A 17,556-nucleotide genomic window follows, 5' to 3' on the forward strand; every position below is an offset into this window, starting at 1 on the left:
TCTCCTGATTTCATCCCAAACTTGCCTTCTAGCTGTTCTTCAACCATGACAAGCATACTCCCATCTTCGGTCCCTGAGATTTCTGTTCCTCCCACCAACCCTCTCCCTAAATCCCAATGTGACTGATTCTCTCACTTCATTCAGGCTTCTACTCAAATGGCATCTCCTCAGAGGTATCTTCTCTGATCACTCAATCTAACATACCACTCCCTGCCACTCTCTCCTCCTTTACTCTGCTTGATTTCATTTTCAGAAAAAAAATTGAAATATCTGTTATTGGTTATCTCCTTCAGTTCCCCGGAGTAGAGACAATTTGTGTTCACTGCCAAATTCTGGACACTGAGGACAATGTTTGAAACTCAAATACTTGTCAGATTAACAAATATTTATACAGAGCTTACATTTTGAGGTTTATGTGTGCCATGCACGCAATTTATACATAGTAGTTCATTTAAGCCTTACAACAACCTGTTCACTACTTCATGTAAATACTATTATTAGTTCCCTTTTATAAACGGTGAAACAGATAAAGGTTAACCACAGTCACACAGCTAGAAAGTGTCAGAGCCTGGATGTGAATCAAGCTATCTGAACTTGTAGCTACCAGGCTGTACCAGTACACACATGAATGAACAATTCCTTGGAACTGAGTAGCCCTCAGTTCAGTTCAGTTGTGTCTGACTCTCTGTGACCCCATGGACTGCAGCACACCAGGCTTCTCTGTCCACCACCAACTCCTGGAGATTGCTCAAACTTATGTCCATCAAGTCAGTGATGCCATCCAACCATCTCTGTCATCCCCTTTTCCTCCTGCCCTCCACCTTTCCCAGCATCAGGGTCTTTTCCAATGATTCAGTTCTTCACATCAGGGGGCTGAAGTATGAGTAGCCCTGCCCCCTTTTAAATGAAATATGAACATCCCAGTTACTATAATCTCCACTCAGCAGCTTCATCTACTTATTTTACCTGCCAGGTTTCTAAAGGTATTTGTATTTGTGGTCCCTGAGTGATAGTGTCATCAATTTCTAGTCTTCAGAGCTGAGGCTTGTTACTTAAAAGTCTCTGAAGTTTGGTTCTATATTCCTCATCTATTTAATCAGATCAGTATCTTGCTCAAAATAAAACATGTAAACAATCAGCATATTTCTAGGCACAGAACAAGCATTCAATATCTGTAAGTTTTTGCTTTATCACTATTAATAACGAAAACTATTAATGTGGGGGGCAAGAGGACATCCCAGATGACTTGTGGCAGATAACCATGTTCTCCCAAGACATCCCAGATGACTTGTGGCAGATAACCATGTTCTCCCTAAACCACCCTTAGTGACCCATTAAAGGTGACCCTGACTCAATACATCACATATAATGTGTAATAAACTGAACTAATCTCAATCTATATTCACCTACTTAATAATGAACCTACCATTCACTAAGGACTGAGGCATACAACAGAGAATAAAAATACCAAACATTTACTTAATGTTTACTATGAGCCAGACACTGGGTCATATTAAGTGCTTTGCATGACACCATCTCAATTAATAGTCAAAAGAACTCAATCAATAATGATTTCAATTTTACAGATGAGCAAACTACCCAAAGTTGCTCAGCAAATGACTGTCAGAGCCAGCACTAGATCCAAGGGCAGTCTGACTTCAGAGTTTCTCAACACTGAATCACAAAGAACTAGTCCCCGCTCTAGAGGGGGTACACTATCTCCAGCTGTCACTCACAGAGGCCACAGGGTAAAACCCCGACCCCAAGGGAACTGGCATGAACAGGTCCAATCCTATACAGTCAAGACAGGTGTCTGGGCAGGGAGGCGAGCTCGGAGCTTATACCTTTGCTGTTGGTTTCCGCGTGGGGCTTCGGGGTAGACTGATCCATCTGGCCAGGGGGAAGGGCTTGGCAGCCAGGTTGCATTTAACACCCCACAGGCGGCAGAGGACCGCCAGGAGGAGGTAAGCAGGCGGAGGGTGGCAAACTCCACCTTCCGCCACCCTCCGTACATCGCCCTCCCCTGGAGCTCGACGTCACGGCACGGAGGGAGCAAAGGTGGAGCCTGATGGGGTCCAGGGAGAAGGGACGGTGGCCTCTGCGACAGCGGCAGAGCCGGAGGACGCTATGGTAGCTGGCAAGGCAGCGCTCACCTACTAGCCTGCAGCTCCGCCGGCGAGGGTAGACAACAGGCTGCCTATTCGACCCTTTACCCTCCTGCCTCTCACTGTTGGGCCTCCCTCTGCAACCCAGCGTAGCTTCCAACCCGAACTCGGAAAATCCCGCGAGAACTGGCTCCGTTACGGTCCACGGGATCTCACGATAACAAAATCTTGGTTTACATGGGCGGAGCGATCTTCAGGCCGTCTTTCCACTAGAAAGCATGCAACACAAAGATCCGCGATAGTTGCAAGTAGCGCGCGGTTTGGTGTCGCTTGCCTGCCTTGTGCGGCTGTTGCGGCTGCAGAGAGAGGCTGGAAGGTGGCCGTGGGCGTGGACCTGCTGAGGGTCTTTTAAGGACCGGTAAGAAAGGTGACGGCCTAGCAGGAGACCATCGTCCCCGCGCTCCTTTGTCCATGGGATTCTCCAAGCAAGAATATTGGAGTGGGTTGCCATGTCCTCCTCCAGGGGATGATCCATAGTCACGTCTCCCTCTAAGTGCAGCTGGGAAAGATTATTTGGTTTTAAGGGCTCACATGATAAAATTGGGTCCTCCAGTAATCCAGGATATTCTTCCCTTATCAAGATCTATACCCTCAAGCACATCAGTAAGATTCCTTTGCCATATAAAATAACATATTCATGGGTTCTAAGGATTAAGATATGAACATCTTTGGAGATCATTATTCTGCCTACCCCAGCGTCTTAATGAGGAAAACTATGGCTATTTCATCTGTAAATAGATATCTATTTTTGACAGATACTAAAAATCAGCACGTTTTCATAAAATGCTTCATCTAGAATAGCATTTGTTTCTGTTTACCAGCAGGTAGAAATTTTGTATTGAAGAGAAACATCTAATTCGTCCATTAACTATGTGTTACATGTTGGGCCTCAGATATGGTTAGAGATGAGACATTTATCCTCACTGCTTCAAAGACCTCACCCATGACAGACTCATAATAGTGATCCACCTAAAAAGAATTGGACTTCCCTGGTGGCTCAGACGGTAAAGCGTCTGTCTACAATGCGGGAGACCGGGGTTCGATTCCTGGATTGGGAAGATCCCTTGGAGAAAGCAATGGCAATCCACTTCAGTACTATTGCCTGGAAAATCCCATGGACAGAGGAGCCTGGTAGGCTACAGTCCAGAGTCGGACACGACTGAGCGACTTCACGTTCACGTTAAAAAGGATTATTGTAAGAATTAAATAAAATAAATACAACACCTAAAACAATACCTACTCATAGTAAGAATTTAGTAAGGAATAGTATTGCAATATTTGGAGAAGGCAATGGCACCCCACTCCAGTACTCTTGCCTGGAAAATCCCATGGATGGAGGAGCCTGGAAGGCTGCAGTCCATGGGGTCACTGAGGGTCGGACACGACTGAGCGACTTCACTTTCACTTTTCACTTTCATGCATTGGAGAAGGAAATGGCAACCCGCTCCAGTGTTCTTGCCTGGAGAATCCCAGGGACAGGGGAGCCTGGTGGGCTGCCGTCTATGGGGTCACACAGAGTCGGACACGACTGAAGTGACTTAGCAGCAGCAGCAGTAGCAGTATTGCAATATACTGTTGTTATCAATGGAATTTGTCCACTTGAAAGTTGCATTCTGCATAGCAATTGCTTCAGTTTAATATTTTGGCCAGTAGTTGATAATGCATTATTACTTAGATTAGAATTTTAGACTAGGTTCTAACTTAAACAGCACAGATTGTAAGACATATTTTCTAGGTGCAGCTGAACAAAACTTATTACTGTCATTACATGCATCTTGATATTAGAAATTTTAAAATGTAGAAACAAATTCTTGGACTTGATGAAATATATCTGTTTTACTTAAATTCTGTAAATTTTGTCCCTAAAATCAATAGCAATTGGAAATTCCAATCTAGCTTATTTTTTTGTCCTACACCTATTAGAGAAGACATTTGATTTTTCCCTCCACTGAAATGACTAGTTATGTAATGTCATATTTTTCCAGAGGTCCACTGATTTAACAAAAATTTTAGAAATAAATATTGATTTAAAGGAAAGGGATCATCTGGTTGATGGAACACTCTAGTGACTAACAAAGGCAGTTGTTTTTGTTGTTCAGTTGCTCAATCATGTCTAGCTCTTTGCAACCCCATGGACTGTAGTATGCCAGGCCTCCCTGGTAAGGACCAATGGAAGCAGAGGGAACCTCAGTTTCTGATTATTTCTTCTTTCATCTCACCACCATTGTTATGATACATGGTGGAGTAGAAATAATCAGGACATAAAAATATGTTTTAGTGAATTAGATGCCTCACAAAATTAGACACCCTCAAACATTCCTTTCCCCATTTAACAATAGTGTTTGTCTCAGCCCATTACAGTGATGTCTTTGTCTAGGTGGTAATATTGTAAACATCCAACACTATAATAGTATACCCCAAAGTGAAATTAAAAGACTTGCAAAACATTCAGGAATTCCTGAAGTCAATATAAATGATATTGATAACTACATCACACGTGAAAACTGTTGGCAAAGTAGTATCTAGCAAAATTAAGCATGTAAAAACTACAAAAAGAGAAAAAACACAGATGATGGTAGCATAGACATTTCAAAAGAATATTACTTGACTATCAAAGTGACCCATGAGAAAGATGATTAAACCTTTTAATGTTTTACAAAAAAAGTAGTCTTTCTTTATATTCCCACTGCAGGAGTCAAAATTGTGACTTCCAAATTGTGAGTTAATCTAGCAAAAAGGCTCAAGAAAAAAATAGGTATATGTTTTAGTCCATTTTGGTTGCTATGACAAAATTCTCCAGACTAGATAGCTTATAAACAGCAGACATTTATTTCTTACAGTTCTGGAGGCTGGGAAGCCCAAGATCAAGGTGTTGGCATGGTTCTATTCTGGTGAAGGCCCCCTTTCACTCATAGCTGGCCCCTTCTTCCTGTGTCCTCACATGGTGGAATGGACTACAGAGCTCTGTGGTATCTCTTTTTCAAGAGCACTAATCCTATTAATGCAGATGACACCACCCTTATGGCAGAAAGTGAAGAGGAACTAAAAAGCCTCTTGATGAAAGTGAAAGAGGAGAGTGAAATAGTTGGCTTAAAGCTCAACATTCAGAAAACTAAGATCATGGCTTCTGGTCCCATCACTTCATGGCAAATAGATGGGGAAACAGTGGAAACAGTGTCAGACTTTATTTTTGGGGGCTCCAAAATCACTGCAGATGGTGACTGCAGCCATGCAATTAAAAGACGCTTACTCCTTGGAAGGAAAGTTATGACCAACCTAGGTAGCATATTCAAAAGCAGAGACATTACTTTGCCAGCAAAGGTCCATCTAGTCAGGGCTATGGTTTTTCCAGTGGTCATGTATGGATGTGAGAGTTGGACTGTGAAGAAAGCTGAGCGTTGAAGAATTGATGCTTTTGAACTGTGGTGTTGGAGAAGACTCTTGAGAGTCCCTTGGACTGCAAGGCAACCCAGCCGGTCCATTCTAAAGGAGATCAGTCCTGGGTGTTCATTGGAAGGACTGATGCTGAAGCTGAAACTCCAATACTTTGGCCACTTCATGCGAAGAGTTGACTCATTGGAAAAGACTCTGATGCTGGGAGGGATTGGGGGCAGGAGGAGAAGGGGACAACAGAGGATGAGATGGCTGAATGGCATCACCGACTCGATGGACGAGTCTGAGTGAACTCCGGGAGTTGGTGATGGACAGGGAGGCCTGGCGTGCTGTGATTCATGGGGTCCCAAAGAGTCGGACGTGACTGAGCAACTGAACTGAACTGAACTGTATCCTATTAATGAGGACTCCATCTCATGACCTTCTCACCTCCCAAAGACCTCACACTGGGCATTAGAATTTCAACATTTGAATTTTGAGGGGACACACATTCACCATAGCAGTATGAAAATATAAGACAGTGCAAGAAATTGAGTCTCAGGGGTTTTAGTTAGTTGATTTTCAGTTCAGTTCAGTTCATGGTTTACGTATTGTTGAAGCCTGGCTTGGAGAATTTTGAGCGTTACTTTACTAGCGTGTGAGATGAGTGCAATTGTGCGGTAGTTTGAGCATTTTTGGCATTGCCTTTCTTTGGGATTGGAATGAAAACTGACCTTTTTCAGTCCTGTGGCCACTGCTGAGTTTTCCAAATTTGCTGGCATATTGAGTGCAGCACTTTCACAGTATCATCTTTTAGGATTTGAAATAGCTCAACTGGAATTCCATCACCTCCACTAGCTTTGTTCGTAGTGGTGCTTCCTAAGGCCCACTTGAGTTCACATTCCAGGATGTCTGGCTCTAGGTGAGTGATCACACCATCGTGATTATCTGGGTCACGAAGCTCTTTTTTGTACAGTTCTTCTGTGTATTCTTGCCACCTCTTCTTAGTATCTTTTGCTTCTTTTGTTAGATCCATACCATTTCTGTCCTTTATTGAGCCCATCTTTACATGAAAATTCCCTTGGTATCTCTAATTTCTTGAAGATATCTCTAGTCTTTCCCATTCTATTGTTTTCCTCTATTTCTTTGCAGTGATCACCGAGGAAGACTTTCTTATCTCTGCTTGCTATTCTTTGGAACTCTGCATTCAGATGGATATATCTTTCCTTTTTTCCTTTGCTTTTTGCTTCTCTTCTTTTCACAGCTATTTGTAAGGCCTCCTCAGACAGCCATTTTGTTTTTTTGCATTTCTTTTTCTTGAGGATGATCTTGATCACTGCCTCCTGTACAGTGTCATGAACCTCCATCCATAGTTCATCAGGCATTCTGTCTATCAGATCTAGTCCCTTAAATCTGTTTCTCATTTCCACTGTATAATCATTAGGGATTTGATTTAGGTCATACCTGAATGGTTTAGTGATTTTCCCTACTTTCTTCAATTTAAGTCTGAATTTGGCAATAAGGAGTTCATGATCTGAGCCACAGTCAGCTCCCAGTCTTGTTTTTGCTGACTGTATAGAGCTTTTTCATCTTTGGCTGCAAAGAATATAATTAGTCTGATTTCGGTATTGATCATCTGGTGATGTCCATGTGTAGAGTCTTCTCTTGTGTTGTTGGAAGAAGGTGTTTGCTATGACCAGTGCATTCTCTTGGCAGAACTCTATTAGCCTTTGCCCTGCTTCATTCTGTACTCCAAGGCCAAATTTGCCTGTTACTCCAGGTGTTTCTTGACATCTACTTTGCATTCCAGTCCCCTATAACGAAAAGGACATCTTTTTTGGGTGTTAATTCTAGAAGGTCTTGTAAGTCTTCATAGATCTGTTCAACTTCAGCTTCTTCAGCATTACTGGTCAGGGCATAGACTTGGATTACTGTGATATTGAATGGTTTGCCTTGGAAATGAGCAGAGATCATTCTGTCGTTTTTGAGAGTGCTTCCAAGTACTGTATTTCGGACTCTTATTGACTGGAATGGCTACTCCATTTCTCCTAAGGGATTTTTGCCCACAGTAGTTGATATAATCATCATCTGAGTTAAATTCACCCATTGCAGTCCATTTTAGTTCACTGATTCCTAAAATGTCGACGTTCACTCTTTTCATTTCCTGTTTGATCACTTCCAGTTTGCCTTGATTCATGGACCTAACATTCCCAGTTTCTATGCAATATTGCTCTTACAGCATCAGACCTTGCTTTACAGCATTGGAACTTGCCAGTAAGTAACCTAAACCTTTAAGTTTACAAATCAGTATTATGCAACTGTATGATTGTACTTAACACGAATTGTACACTTTAAAATGGGTGAAGAAGTTAAATTTTATGTGATAGGTCTTTTTTTTATATATGTTATCATTAAAAGGCGAAACAAAAAACTTGGGTCAACAGAAGGACAGTTTGATTTTTAAGTCAGGTATAATGAAGGATACATAGTGAATTAGTGTTAGGAAGGTGATGAATATAACTTCTTGAACCTTACCAATGCTGTTTTTACTTCATGGACTCATTAAATATTAGAACTTGAAGAAATCTTATGGATTCCATGATCCTACACTCTAATTTAAAGACAAAATAGTTAGAATATTTGTTCCAGGTCACAAATAGAAATAACAAAATCAGGATGAGAATATGTTTCCTAATATTTATTCCAGCCTAATAAGTATATAAAAATTTTCACAGAAGATATTTTTAGATTTGAAAAATTAAATCCTGTGATGCAATTTCATGTAATATTTTATATTACATGTCACATAGTAAGCCTAACAAATCTGCAACAAAACACGAGGAACTTCCGGTTGAAATAACTTTATAAAAAATACTCAAAATGCATAGCTGATCTTGCAAAAAAATATGTAAAATACTTATAGGCCAAAAATAAGGAGGAAGGTGAAAACTAGCTTAAGCTGGCACTTATGCCACTGTTGTCATGGAGGCATTCACCCATCTCAGTTACCAAAAAGTCTGAGTTTTAACAGTCTTGTGGCAACAGAAGCCAAGGCCCCCAAATGGAACTGAAACTCTCATTTGAAATCTGAAACCTTGAAAGGTAACATCCTCAAGGAAATGGTGGAATAGAAGAGAACTGGAGAGCAAAAAACAGGGAGGATGAAGAAGTCATTTTTTTTTGGCAAGACTCCAGACAGGTGTGTGTGTGTGTCCCCTGATATTTTGAAACCACAATCATCCCCCAAATGGATTATGATTTGAATTCACATAATCTGCATGATCTAGGAAACCCCAAGATGCAGTAATAGCATAATGTAGTGCCAGGTTCATTACATCCAGACTGGTAGAAGGAAAATAGCATATCCTGTCTCAAAGAAAACATTTTAAATCTCAAAATTCTCAGAGAAAAGTCCTATAAAACAGTTCATAATCCCCAAACTGAAAAACACAGAAATGAACTTCCATGGGCAAAACTCAGTAGGGAAACATACAACAAAGATAGAGCCTTAGTAATTTCAGTTATTAGAAGGATTGCAAAAAAATATATGTGTGTATAGATTAAAAATTTTACTGATATTTTAAAAAATGAAACTGAAAACATGAGAAAGAAAAAAGATACTGTCAAAAAACAGCAAGTAGATTTTTTTAGAAGACTAGAACTTCTGGAAGTGAAAATTTTACTTATTGACATTAAAAACTCACTAGTAAGTTAAATATCAGATTAAACACACCATAATATAGCACAGGGAACTATATTCAGTATCTTTTAATAGTCTATAATAGGAAAGAATTTGACCTGAATCACTTTACTGTACACCTGAAACATTTTAAATCAAATATACTTCAAAAATATTTTGAAATAAAAATTTTAAAAAGCAGAGTGGACATATCCAGAAAGAAGAAAAAACCATAATAGAAAATTCATGAACTGTAAGATCTAAAGAAATGACCCCAAATGGAGGACAAAATGTCAAGTAGATGTAAAGTATAAAAGAAAGCTTAAGAAAAATGGAGGTTAGAATTGGATTTTCAGAAGTATTGAAAGGTGAGATTGAAGAACAAAAATTTTCAAAGAAATGATAGCTAAAATCCTCAGATTCAGGAAGCACAATGAATTGAGTGCAATATAAAAATATATATGCAAAAAGTTAGACGACTGAAGTAAAATTACAGAAGATAGTAACAAAGAATCTTGAAAGCAACCATTAGAAAAGACAGATTACCTATATAGAAAAAATGACAATTTAACTGATAGCAATAGACTTCTCTGTAGTAAAGAGAAGAGTAAGAAGCCAGGAGACAATGGAATAGTACAAAGAAAATATCTTTCAACCTAGAATTTTATAGTCTGCTACACTATAATGAGAGCAAAATAAGAATACTTTCAGACAAAAGCATAGAACCAGTGGACTCTCACTACAAAAACTTTTTAAGGATTTTGAACTCAGAAAACATCTGAAATGTTAGAAGAATGATTAGCCTAACAAAATTAGCAAACAACCATTTACTGTGTAAAACCATAGTCATGATAATAATGTAATTTGAATGTATAAAAACCTGGGTCTCCTGTATTGCAGGCAGATTCTTTACCATCTGAGTCATAAAATAGGAAAATAGTAAAGGGGGAAAAACTATCAGAGAAGCTCAGAATATTAATATCAGATAATACATGGCTTCCCTGGTGGCTCAGCAGTGAAGAATCCACCTGCCAGTGTAGGAGATGCAAGAGAGGCAGGTTAATCCCTGGGTTGGGTAGACCCCTGGAGTAGGAAGTGGCAACCCACTCCAATATTCTTGGCTTGAAAAATTCCATGGACAGAGCAGCCTAATGGGCTACAATCCATGGGGTTGCAAAGAGTTGGACACAACTAAGCACACACATGAAAAAAAAATAGAATAACTCAGAATATTAACATCAGACAATATAAACTTTAATGTGAAAAGCCGTAAGGACAAAGAAATTAGCCAGAGAAATGATAAAAGGCATAGTTGTACCAAAGAGACTGCGGGCTTCCCTGGTGGTTCAGCAGTCAAGAATCCACCTGCCAATGCAGGAGACCTGGGTTCAATCCCTGGGTTGGATATATCTCCTGGAAAAGGAAATGGCACCCGAATCCAGTATTCTTGCCTGAGAAATCCAATGGACAGAGAAGCCTGGCAGGCTATAGTCCATGGGGTTGCAAAGAGTCAGACATGACCTAGTGACTAAACAACAACAGTTAAAGGGAAAAAGTTACAAGATTTTTTTCAACTGAGGCCCTAAAATGACAAACTTCACATTTAATGTAAGATAGTCTTCCATGTAAGATACCCAAAGGAAACCATCAACAGATTTCATGATCCTAATTTCTCATCACCATTGAGTATATGAAAGTGTTGGATGGAAGGGATTGGAGGATAGGGATGGGAGGTTAGAGAAAGAGAAGAAAATGATTTTGATAGAACTATTGCAGAACTAAGTTCCATACCTCAAGACAAGCAAAAGGAGAGTCAGAGGAATCGCATGGAATGTTTAATATGCTTTCCTTGGAATTTGTGGAACATGATGGACTATTTGGCTCGAACCTTAAGAATCTGAAGGGCAACTACTGTGGCTGGCTAATTGCCCTGAAGTCAAGTAAGAAATGTTAATGTATTTGGGGCCACCTCACTCCCAGAGTTATTGTGACAAAAAGATGCACATCTTTTCAAGATGTGGGCCTTAGGTGACAGAAAGCCAGTAGAGATTTCAAGGTGACCCCAAAAGGGATCCTGGAACAACTGGATACACAGGGGTAAAATAGTGACTCTGAAGAACACAGAAAAGCACCATATGGGAGACATCCAAGGAAGGTCTATGCAGTCTCATGGAAGTACTACTTAAAATGTCCATTCTTGTTTCTTAATCTTTCCCTTTATGCAAACAGTTCTGCAAAAGTCAAGAGCAGCCTAGTAAGTAGGAGAGGAAGGCAGAAGCATAAGTCATATAAAAGAAGTAATTATCCCTATTTTTTCCCCTTACTGTAACTTTGCTTTGTGAGTCCGAATGTTGTTTTCAGCCTAATTTACGAGACTAATTATTATTATTAGTTTTCCATGTTGGTGGGCATACAGTGTATGCACATGTAATTTTCTGACATCAGAAACTGAAATTGGTGGGGACAAAGGAGCAGAGTTTTTGTATATTATGAAATTAAGCTCATCTAAATTCAAATTAAATATTTCTAACATTAGGATGTTAAATGTAATTATCATGGTAACCACAAAGAAAATAGCTGTAGAATATACACCAAAAAATGAGAAAGAAATTAAACACTTCACTAGAAAAAAATCATTAAAACACAAAAGAAGATAGTAATGCAGGAAATGAAGGACAAAATAGCTATAGTGCATATAGAAAACAAATAGCACAATAAAAGAAGTCCTTTCTTGTCAGTAATTGCTTTAAATGTAAATGGGTTAAAACTCTCCAATCAAAATTGGAGAAAGAGAATGACAGAACAGAGAAAACCACATGAACCAACTACATACTGTCCACAAGAGACTCATATGAAATCCAAAGACACAAACAGTTAAAAAGGAAAGAATGGAAAAAGACATTTCATGCAAAGAGTAAACAAAAGAGACTGGGGGAAGCTATGCTAGTATCAGGAAAGGTACAGTTTAAATCAAGTAAGTTATAAGTGACAAGGAAGGACATTATATAAGAGGAAGATCCCCAAAGAAGGGAATGGCAACCCACTCCAGTAGCCTTACCTGGAGAATCCCATGGACAGAGGAGCCTGGCAGGCTATAACCCATAGTGTTGCAAAGAGTTGGACATGACTGAAGTGACTCAGTATGCATGCATGCACACACAGGAAGAAGATATATAACAATTATAAACATTTATGCACTTCCAGTGAAGAAAGCTGAGCGTTGAAGAATTGATGCTTTTGAACTGCGGTGTTGGAGAAGACTCTTGAGAGTCCCTTGGACTGCAAGGAGATCCAACCAGTCCATCCTAAAGGAGAGCAGTCCTGAGTGTTCATTGGAAGGACTGATGCTGAGGCTGAAACTCCAATACTTTGGCCACCTCATGCGAAGAGTTGACTCATTGGAAAATGATGCTGGGAGGGATTGGGGGCAGGTGCAGAAGGGTACGACAGAGGGTGAGATGGCTGGATGGCATCACCGACTCTATGGACATGAGTTTGGGTGAACTCTGGGAGTTGGTGATGGACAGGGAGGTCTAGTGTGCTGCAATTCATGGGGTCCCAAAGAGTCGGACATGACTGAGTGACTGAACTGAGCTGAACTGAACTGAGGGGATCTTCCCAATCCAGGGATCAAACCTGGGTCTCCCACATTGCAGGATTCCTTCCTATCTGAGCCACCAAGGAAGCCCAAGAATACTGGAGTAGATAGCCTACCCCTTCTCCAGGAGATCTTCCCAACCCAGGAATCAAACCAGGGTCTCCTGCATTGCAGGCAAGATTCTTTACCAGCTGAGCCACCAGGGAAGCCCTTTTCACACCTAATGACACACTAGCAAAATCCAAAGCAAAAGCTGACAGAATTGAAGGGAAAAGCAATTCCATAACAATAGTTGGAGACTTCAATACTCCAATAATAGATAGAACAAAACTGAAGGTAAGTAAAGAAATAGAAAATTTAATACAATAAACCAACTAGATCTAATAGATATACAGAACAATCTTGTTGTTCAGTTGCTAAGTCGTGTCTGACACTTACAGAACAGTTTACCCAACAATAGCACACATATTCTTCTCAAGCGCAGATGAGACATTTTCCAGGATAGACCACATTTTAGACCAGAAATCAAGTCTTACAGATTTAAAAGTATACAAAACATATAAAGTAAAAAGTATCTTCTCTGACTACAATGGGATGAAATTAGAAAATAAAAACAAAAGTAAAACTGGAAAATTAACACAATTGTGGAAATTAAACAATACACTTTTAAGCAACTATAACTCAAAGAAGAAAAACAAGGTAAATTAGAAAATACTTAGAGACTAATGAAAACAAAAACATGATGTACCAAAACTTATGGGATAAAGCAGAAGCAGTGCTAAGCAGGAAATTTAAAAAGAAAAAAGCTCCCAAATCAACAACTTTACAATTTAAGGAATTAGAGAAATTACAGTGAAAGTGAATCACCCAGTCATGTCCGACTCCTTGCAGCCCCAGGGGCTGTAACCTGCGAGGGTCCTCTGTCCATGGGGATTCTCTAGGCAAGAATACTGGATTAGGTTGCCATTCCCTTCTCCTGGGGATCTTCCCAACCCAGGGATCGAACCCAAGTCTGCATTGCAGGCGGATTCTTTACCGTCTGAGCCACCAGGGAAACTCATAAGGAACTAGAGAAAGAAAACCTAAACCAAAAGCTAGCAGAAGGAAATAATAAAAATAAGAGCAGACACAAATGAAATACAAAATAGAAAAACAATAGAGAAAATCAATTTAAAAACATGGATTTTTAGAAAAGAGTACCAAAACTGACAGACCATTAGCTAGATGGACTAAGAAAAAAGACAGTAGACTCAAAATTACTAAAATAAGAAAAGTAGGGACACTACTATATTTTTTACAGAAATCAAAAAGATCATGAGAATATGATGAACAATTGTATGCCAAAAAATTGGGTAACACAGAGGAAATGGACAAATTTCCTAGAAATGTAAAACTAACCAAAACTAAATCCCAGAGGAATAGAAAATCTAAGTAGACCTATAACCAGTAATGAGATTGAATCAGTAATCAAAAATCTGCCAACAGAGAGAACCTGGACCCACGTGTTTCATTTTTGAATTCTGTCAAACAGTTAAAGAGGAACCAATACCAATACTTCTCAAACTTTTATTAAAAGTTGAAGAGGAAGGAACACTTCCTAGTTTATTTGAATTTATTTGAGGCCAGCATACCTTAATACCAAAGCCAGGTAAAGACATTATGAGAAAAAATTATATGCCAAATCCCTATGAACACTTATGCAAAAATCAACAAAATACTAGCAAACAGAATGTAGCAGCATTTAAAAGAATTTACACCATGATAAACAGAATGTATTCTTAGAATGAAAAGATGATTCAACATATAAAATTTGATTAATGTAATATGCCACATGAATAAAATGAAGGATAAAAACCCACATGATCAACTCAATGCAGAAAGTTATTTGATATCCTTTCATGATAAAACACTCAACAAACTAAAATAGAAGGAAAATTACTTCAACATAATGAACATATATGGAAAACTTTTTTTTCATATACTGAACACTTTTTTCCAAAACTGAACACTTTTCCTTGAAGATTAATTAGGATCAAGGCAAGGATGCCGACTTTTACCACTTCTGTTCAAAATACTATTAGAAGCTCTAGTCAGAGTAAGTAGGCAAGAAAAAGAAATAAAAGACATTCAACTTGGAAAGAAAAGTAAAATTACCTGTTTGCAGATGATATTATATGTAAAAAGAATTACACCCACACAAAAGCTGTTCAGTTCAGTCGCTCAGTTGTATCTGACTCTTTGTGACCCCATGGAGCAAAGACTGCAGCATGCCAGGCTTCCCTGTCCATCACCAACTCCTGGAGCGTACTCAAACTTGTGTCCATCATGGCCGTGATGCATCCAACTATCTCATCCTCTGTCATCCCCTTCTCCTCCCACCTTCAATCTTTCCCAGCATCAGGGTCTTTTCATATGAGTCAGTTCTTCACATCAGCTGGCCAAAGTATTGGAGTTTCAGCTTCAGCATCAGTCCTTCCAATGAACATTCAGGACTGATTTCCTTTAGGATGGACTGGTTGGATCTCTTTGCAGTCCAAGAGACTCTCAAGAGTCTTCTCCAACACCACAGTTTAAAAGCATCAATTATTCAGTGCTCAGCTTTCTTTATAGTCCAACTCTCACATCCATACATGACTGCTGGAAAAACCATAGCTTTGACTAGATAGAACTTTGTTTAAAAGTTCAGTGCCATAGAAAAGAAAATGTGTGTGTGTGATGAAGGATAGAGAGTACTGGGGAGAGCACTGTTCTAATTAAAAGAGACTAAGGAGACACACAAAACCCCAGCTGTACAAAATATTACATAAAAATGTATTTGGGGAACAAATGAAGAAATTTGCATGTGATCTGGGTGTTAAATAATATAGAATTCATTTTCTTGGATGCGTTAATGATGTGTCCTGTAGTGGAATGTCCTGTTTTTAGAGGATACAACTGAAATATTTAGGGAAGAATATCATGAAGTCTATAGGGCTTCCCTGGTGGCTCAGTCAGTAAAGAATCTGCCTGCAATGTAGGAGACCCAGGTTTGATCCCAGGATTTGGAAGATCTCCTGGAGATGAGAATGGCTACCCACTTCAGTTATTCTTGCCTGAAGAATCCCATGGACAGAGGAATCTGGTGGGCTGTAGTCCGTGAGGTCACAAAGAGTCGAACATGAATGAGTGACTAACATTTTTTTGATCGTGAAGTCTCCACTTAACGTTGAAATGGATTCAGCAAAAACACACACACACACACACAAGCTTATAAAGCAAAATAGTTAACAATAGATGAATCTAGATGGTACATGTATGAGTGATACGAGTGTTTGTTGTGTTTTTCTTCCAGATTTTCTATGTGCTTGAAAAACATTCATAGTAAAAAGTTGGAAAAACAAAAATTATTTAAACATTTATAAAAGACAGAACTGTTAGAATTCTGAGAAAAGAATCTAAAGGAATTCTCTATTAAAGATACAGAGCTGAGCTCAAAATGAACCAGCACTGTTTGCAAAGAATGCCATTAACCCATTACTAAATAAGTGCCAAGAAAATAATGGTAATCATCCTTAAGATAGAGGCAGTGGAAGTCACAATACCAATTATCTGTATTTCTAAACATTATGCATGTTCTCTGGATAAATATGGATGCTAATGGCTACAAGCATTATACAACTTGAAACTCATAGATGTCAGTATATTTTTAATTATTTCCAGTACCATAGACATCCATCTTTGCCAAGGTTTTAATTAAGAGATTGATGAAATTCTGACTTAATATAAAATCTAACATTTTTTTGTAAGCAAAATGACTAAGTAAATAGTTTACAATTTAACTAACATAGCACATGAATTTACCTGTATAAGTATGCACCTCACTGAAGCTGTGTCTTGGCATCTCTGTAATACTGCATTAATTGCAAAGCTTCCCAGAAAATGCTGTGTTTTTACAGTCCAAGCTGGAGAAACAAACTTAGTAGCAAATTGATTTATCTGTTAAACATAAAAATGAAATATTGAGCTGAAGAAATATCTGTTAGTTTTGTGCTATGGTGATAAAAATTACTCCTTTGGTATCTGGCATTGACATTTGTTTGTACAATAGTAAGTAATGTGATCAAGGTTATATTTCTTACTAATTCAGGGTCTTTTGACCAAAGTGTAAAGATAATCATAAGGTTTATGCATCAGTTATGTCATATTCTATGACCTAAATTAACATGAAAAAGCTCAAATTAAATAATTAATGTTAAAGAGTTTTAATTATCCTTGCTATCATTCTGCAATTAATATTCAATTTTTCTTTTTTTCTAGTTATCTTTTATTATACCATCCAGGATACCTTTCTCTTCCCCTCTCTTTTCCCCTTCACTTTAATACATGTGTTGAAAATCTGTCATGATATCCTATGATTTCCAACAAGCCCTGGAAACATCAATAAGCACTAAATTATGGGCCCTTCATCATATTTTCAAACCCATAACTGAAACTTCATCTTATTCTAGAGCTCCCATAACTTTTAACCCCTTCTCAAATGCCATGATGATCCAAGTCTGCTCCAAAATCCACCATGGATAATATACAAGGTTCTTCAGGATGGTTAGCAAGATAGGATCTGGAGCTTATGGCAACCTAATATTAAATATTAGCTTTCAAATTACCTTTGGCTGAATGTAGGTTTTCACCTTGCGTGCAAAATCCCACATTTCAGTCAGCTACATACAGATGACAGCTTCTTAAGAAGAGCGTTCTTACATTTT

General features: G+C 38.8%; 1 protein-coding gene and 1 long non-coding RNA gene across 3 annotated transcripts in view; one reads left to right on the forward strand and one right to left on the reverse strand.

Annotated features, from left to right (window-relative positions):
* ERCC6L2 (ERCC excision repair 6 like 2) overlaps nt 1–2,270 on the reverse strand; it is a 156,570-nt gene extending 154,300 nt beyond the window's left edge. For both annotated transcript variants that reach the window (XM_005895844.3, XM_070375322.1), the window contains exon 1: nt 1,845–2,270. In XM_005895844.3, coding sequence (XP_005895906.1) covers nt 1,845–1,926 — 82 coding nt within the window. In that variant the 5' untranslated portion in view covers nt 1,927–2,270. The remainder of the gene's footprint in view (nt 1–1,844) is intronic.
* A 171-nt stretch (nt 2,271–2,441) lies between these two features.
* Nucleotides 2,442–17,556, forward strand: part of LOC138988959 (uncharacterized) — a 71,760-nt gene continuing 56,645 nt past the window's right edge. The window contains exon 1 of the long non-coding RNA XR_011465226.1: nt 2,442–2,523. This is a non-coding gene — a long non-coding RNA (uncharacterized lncRNA). The remainder of the gene's footprint in view (nt 2,524–17,556) is intronic.

Source organism: Bos mutus, chromosome 8 (assembly GCF_027580195.1).
Source record: "Bos mutus isolate GX-2022 chromosome 8, NWIPB_WYAK_1.1, whole genome shotgun sequence".
In the NCBI taxonomy this organism is placed as follows: Eukaryota; Metazoa; Chordata; class Mammalia; order Artiodactyla; family Bovidae; genus Bos; species Bos mutus.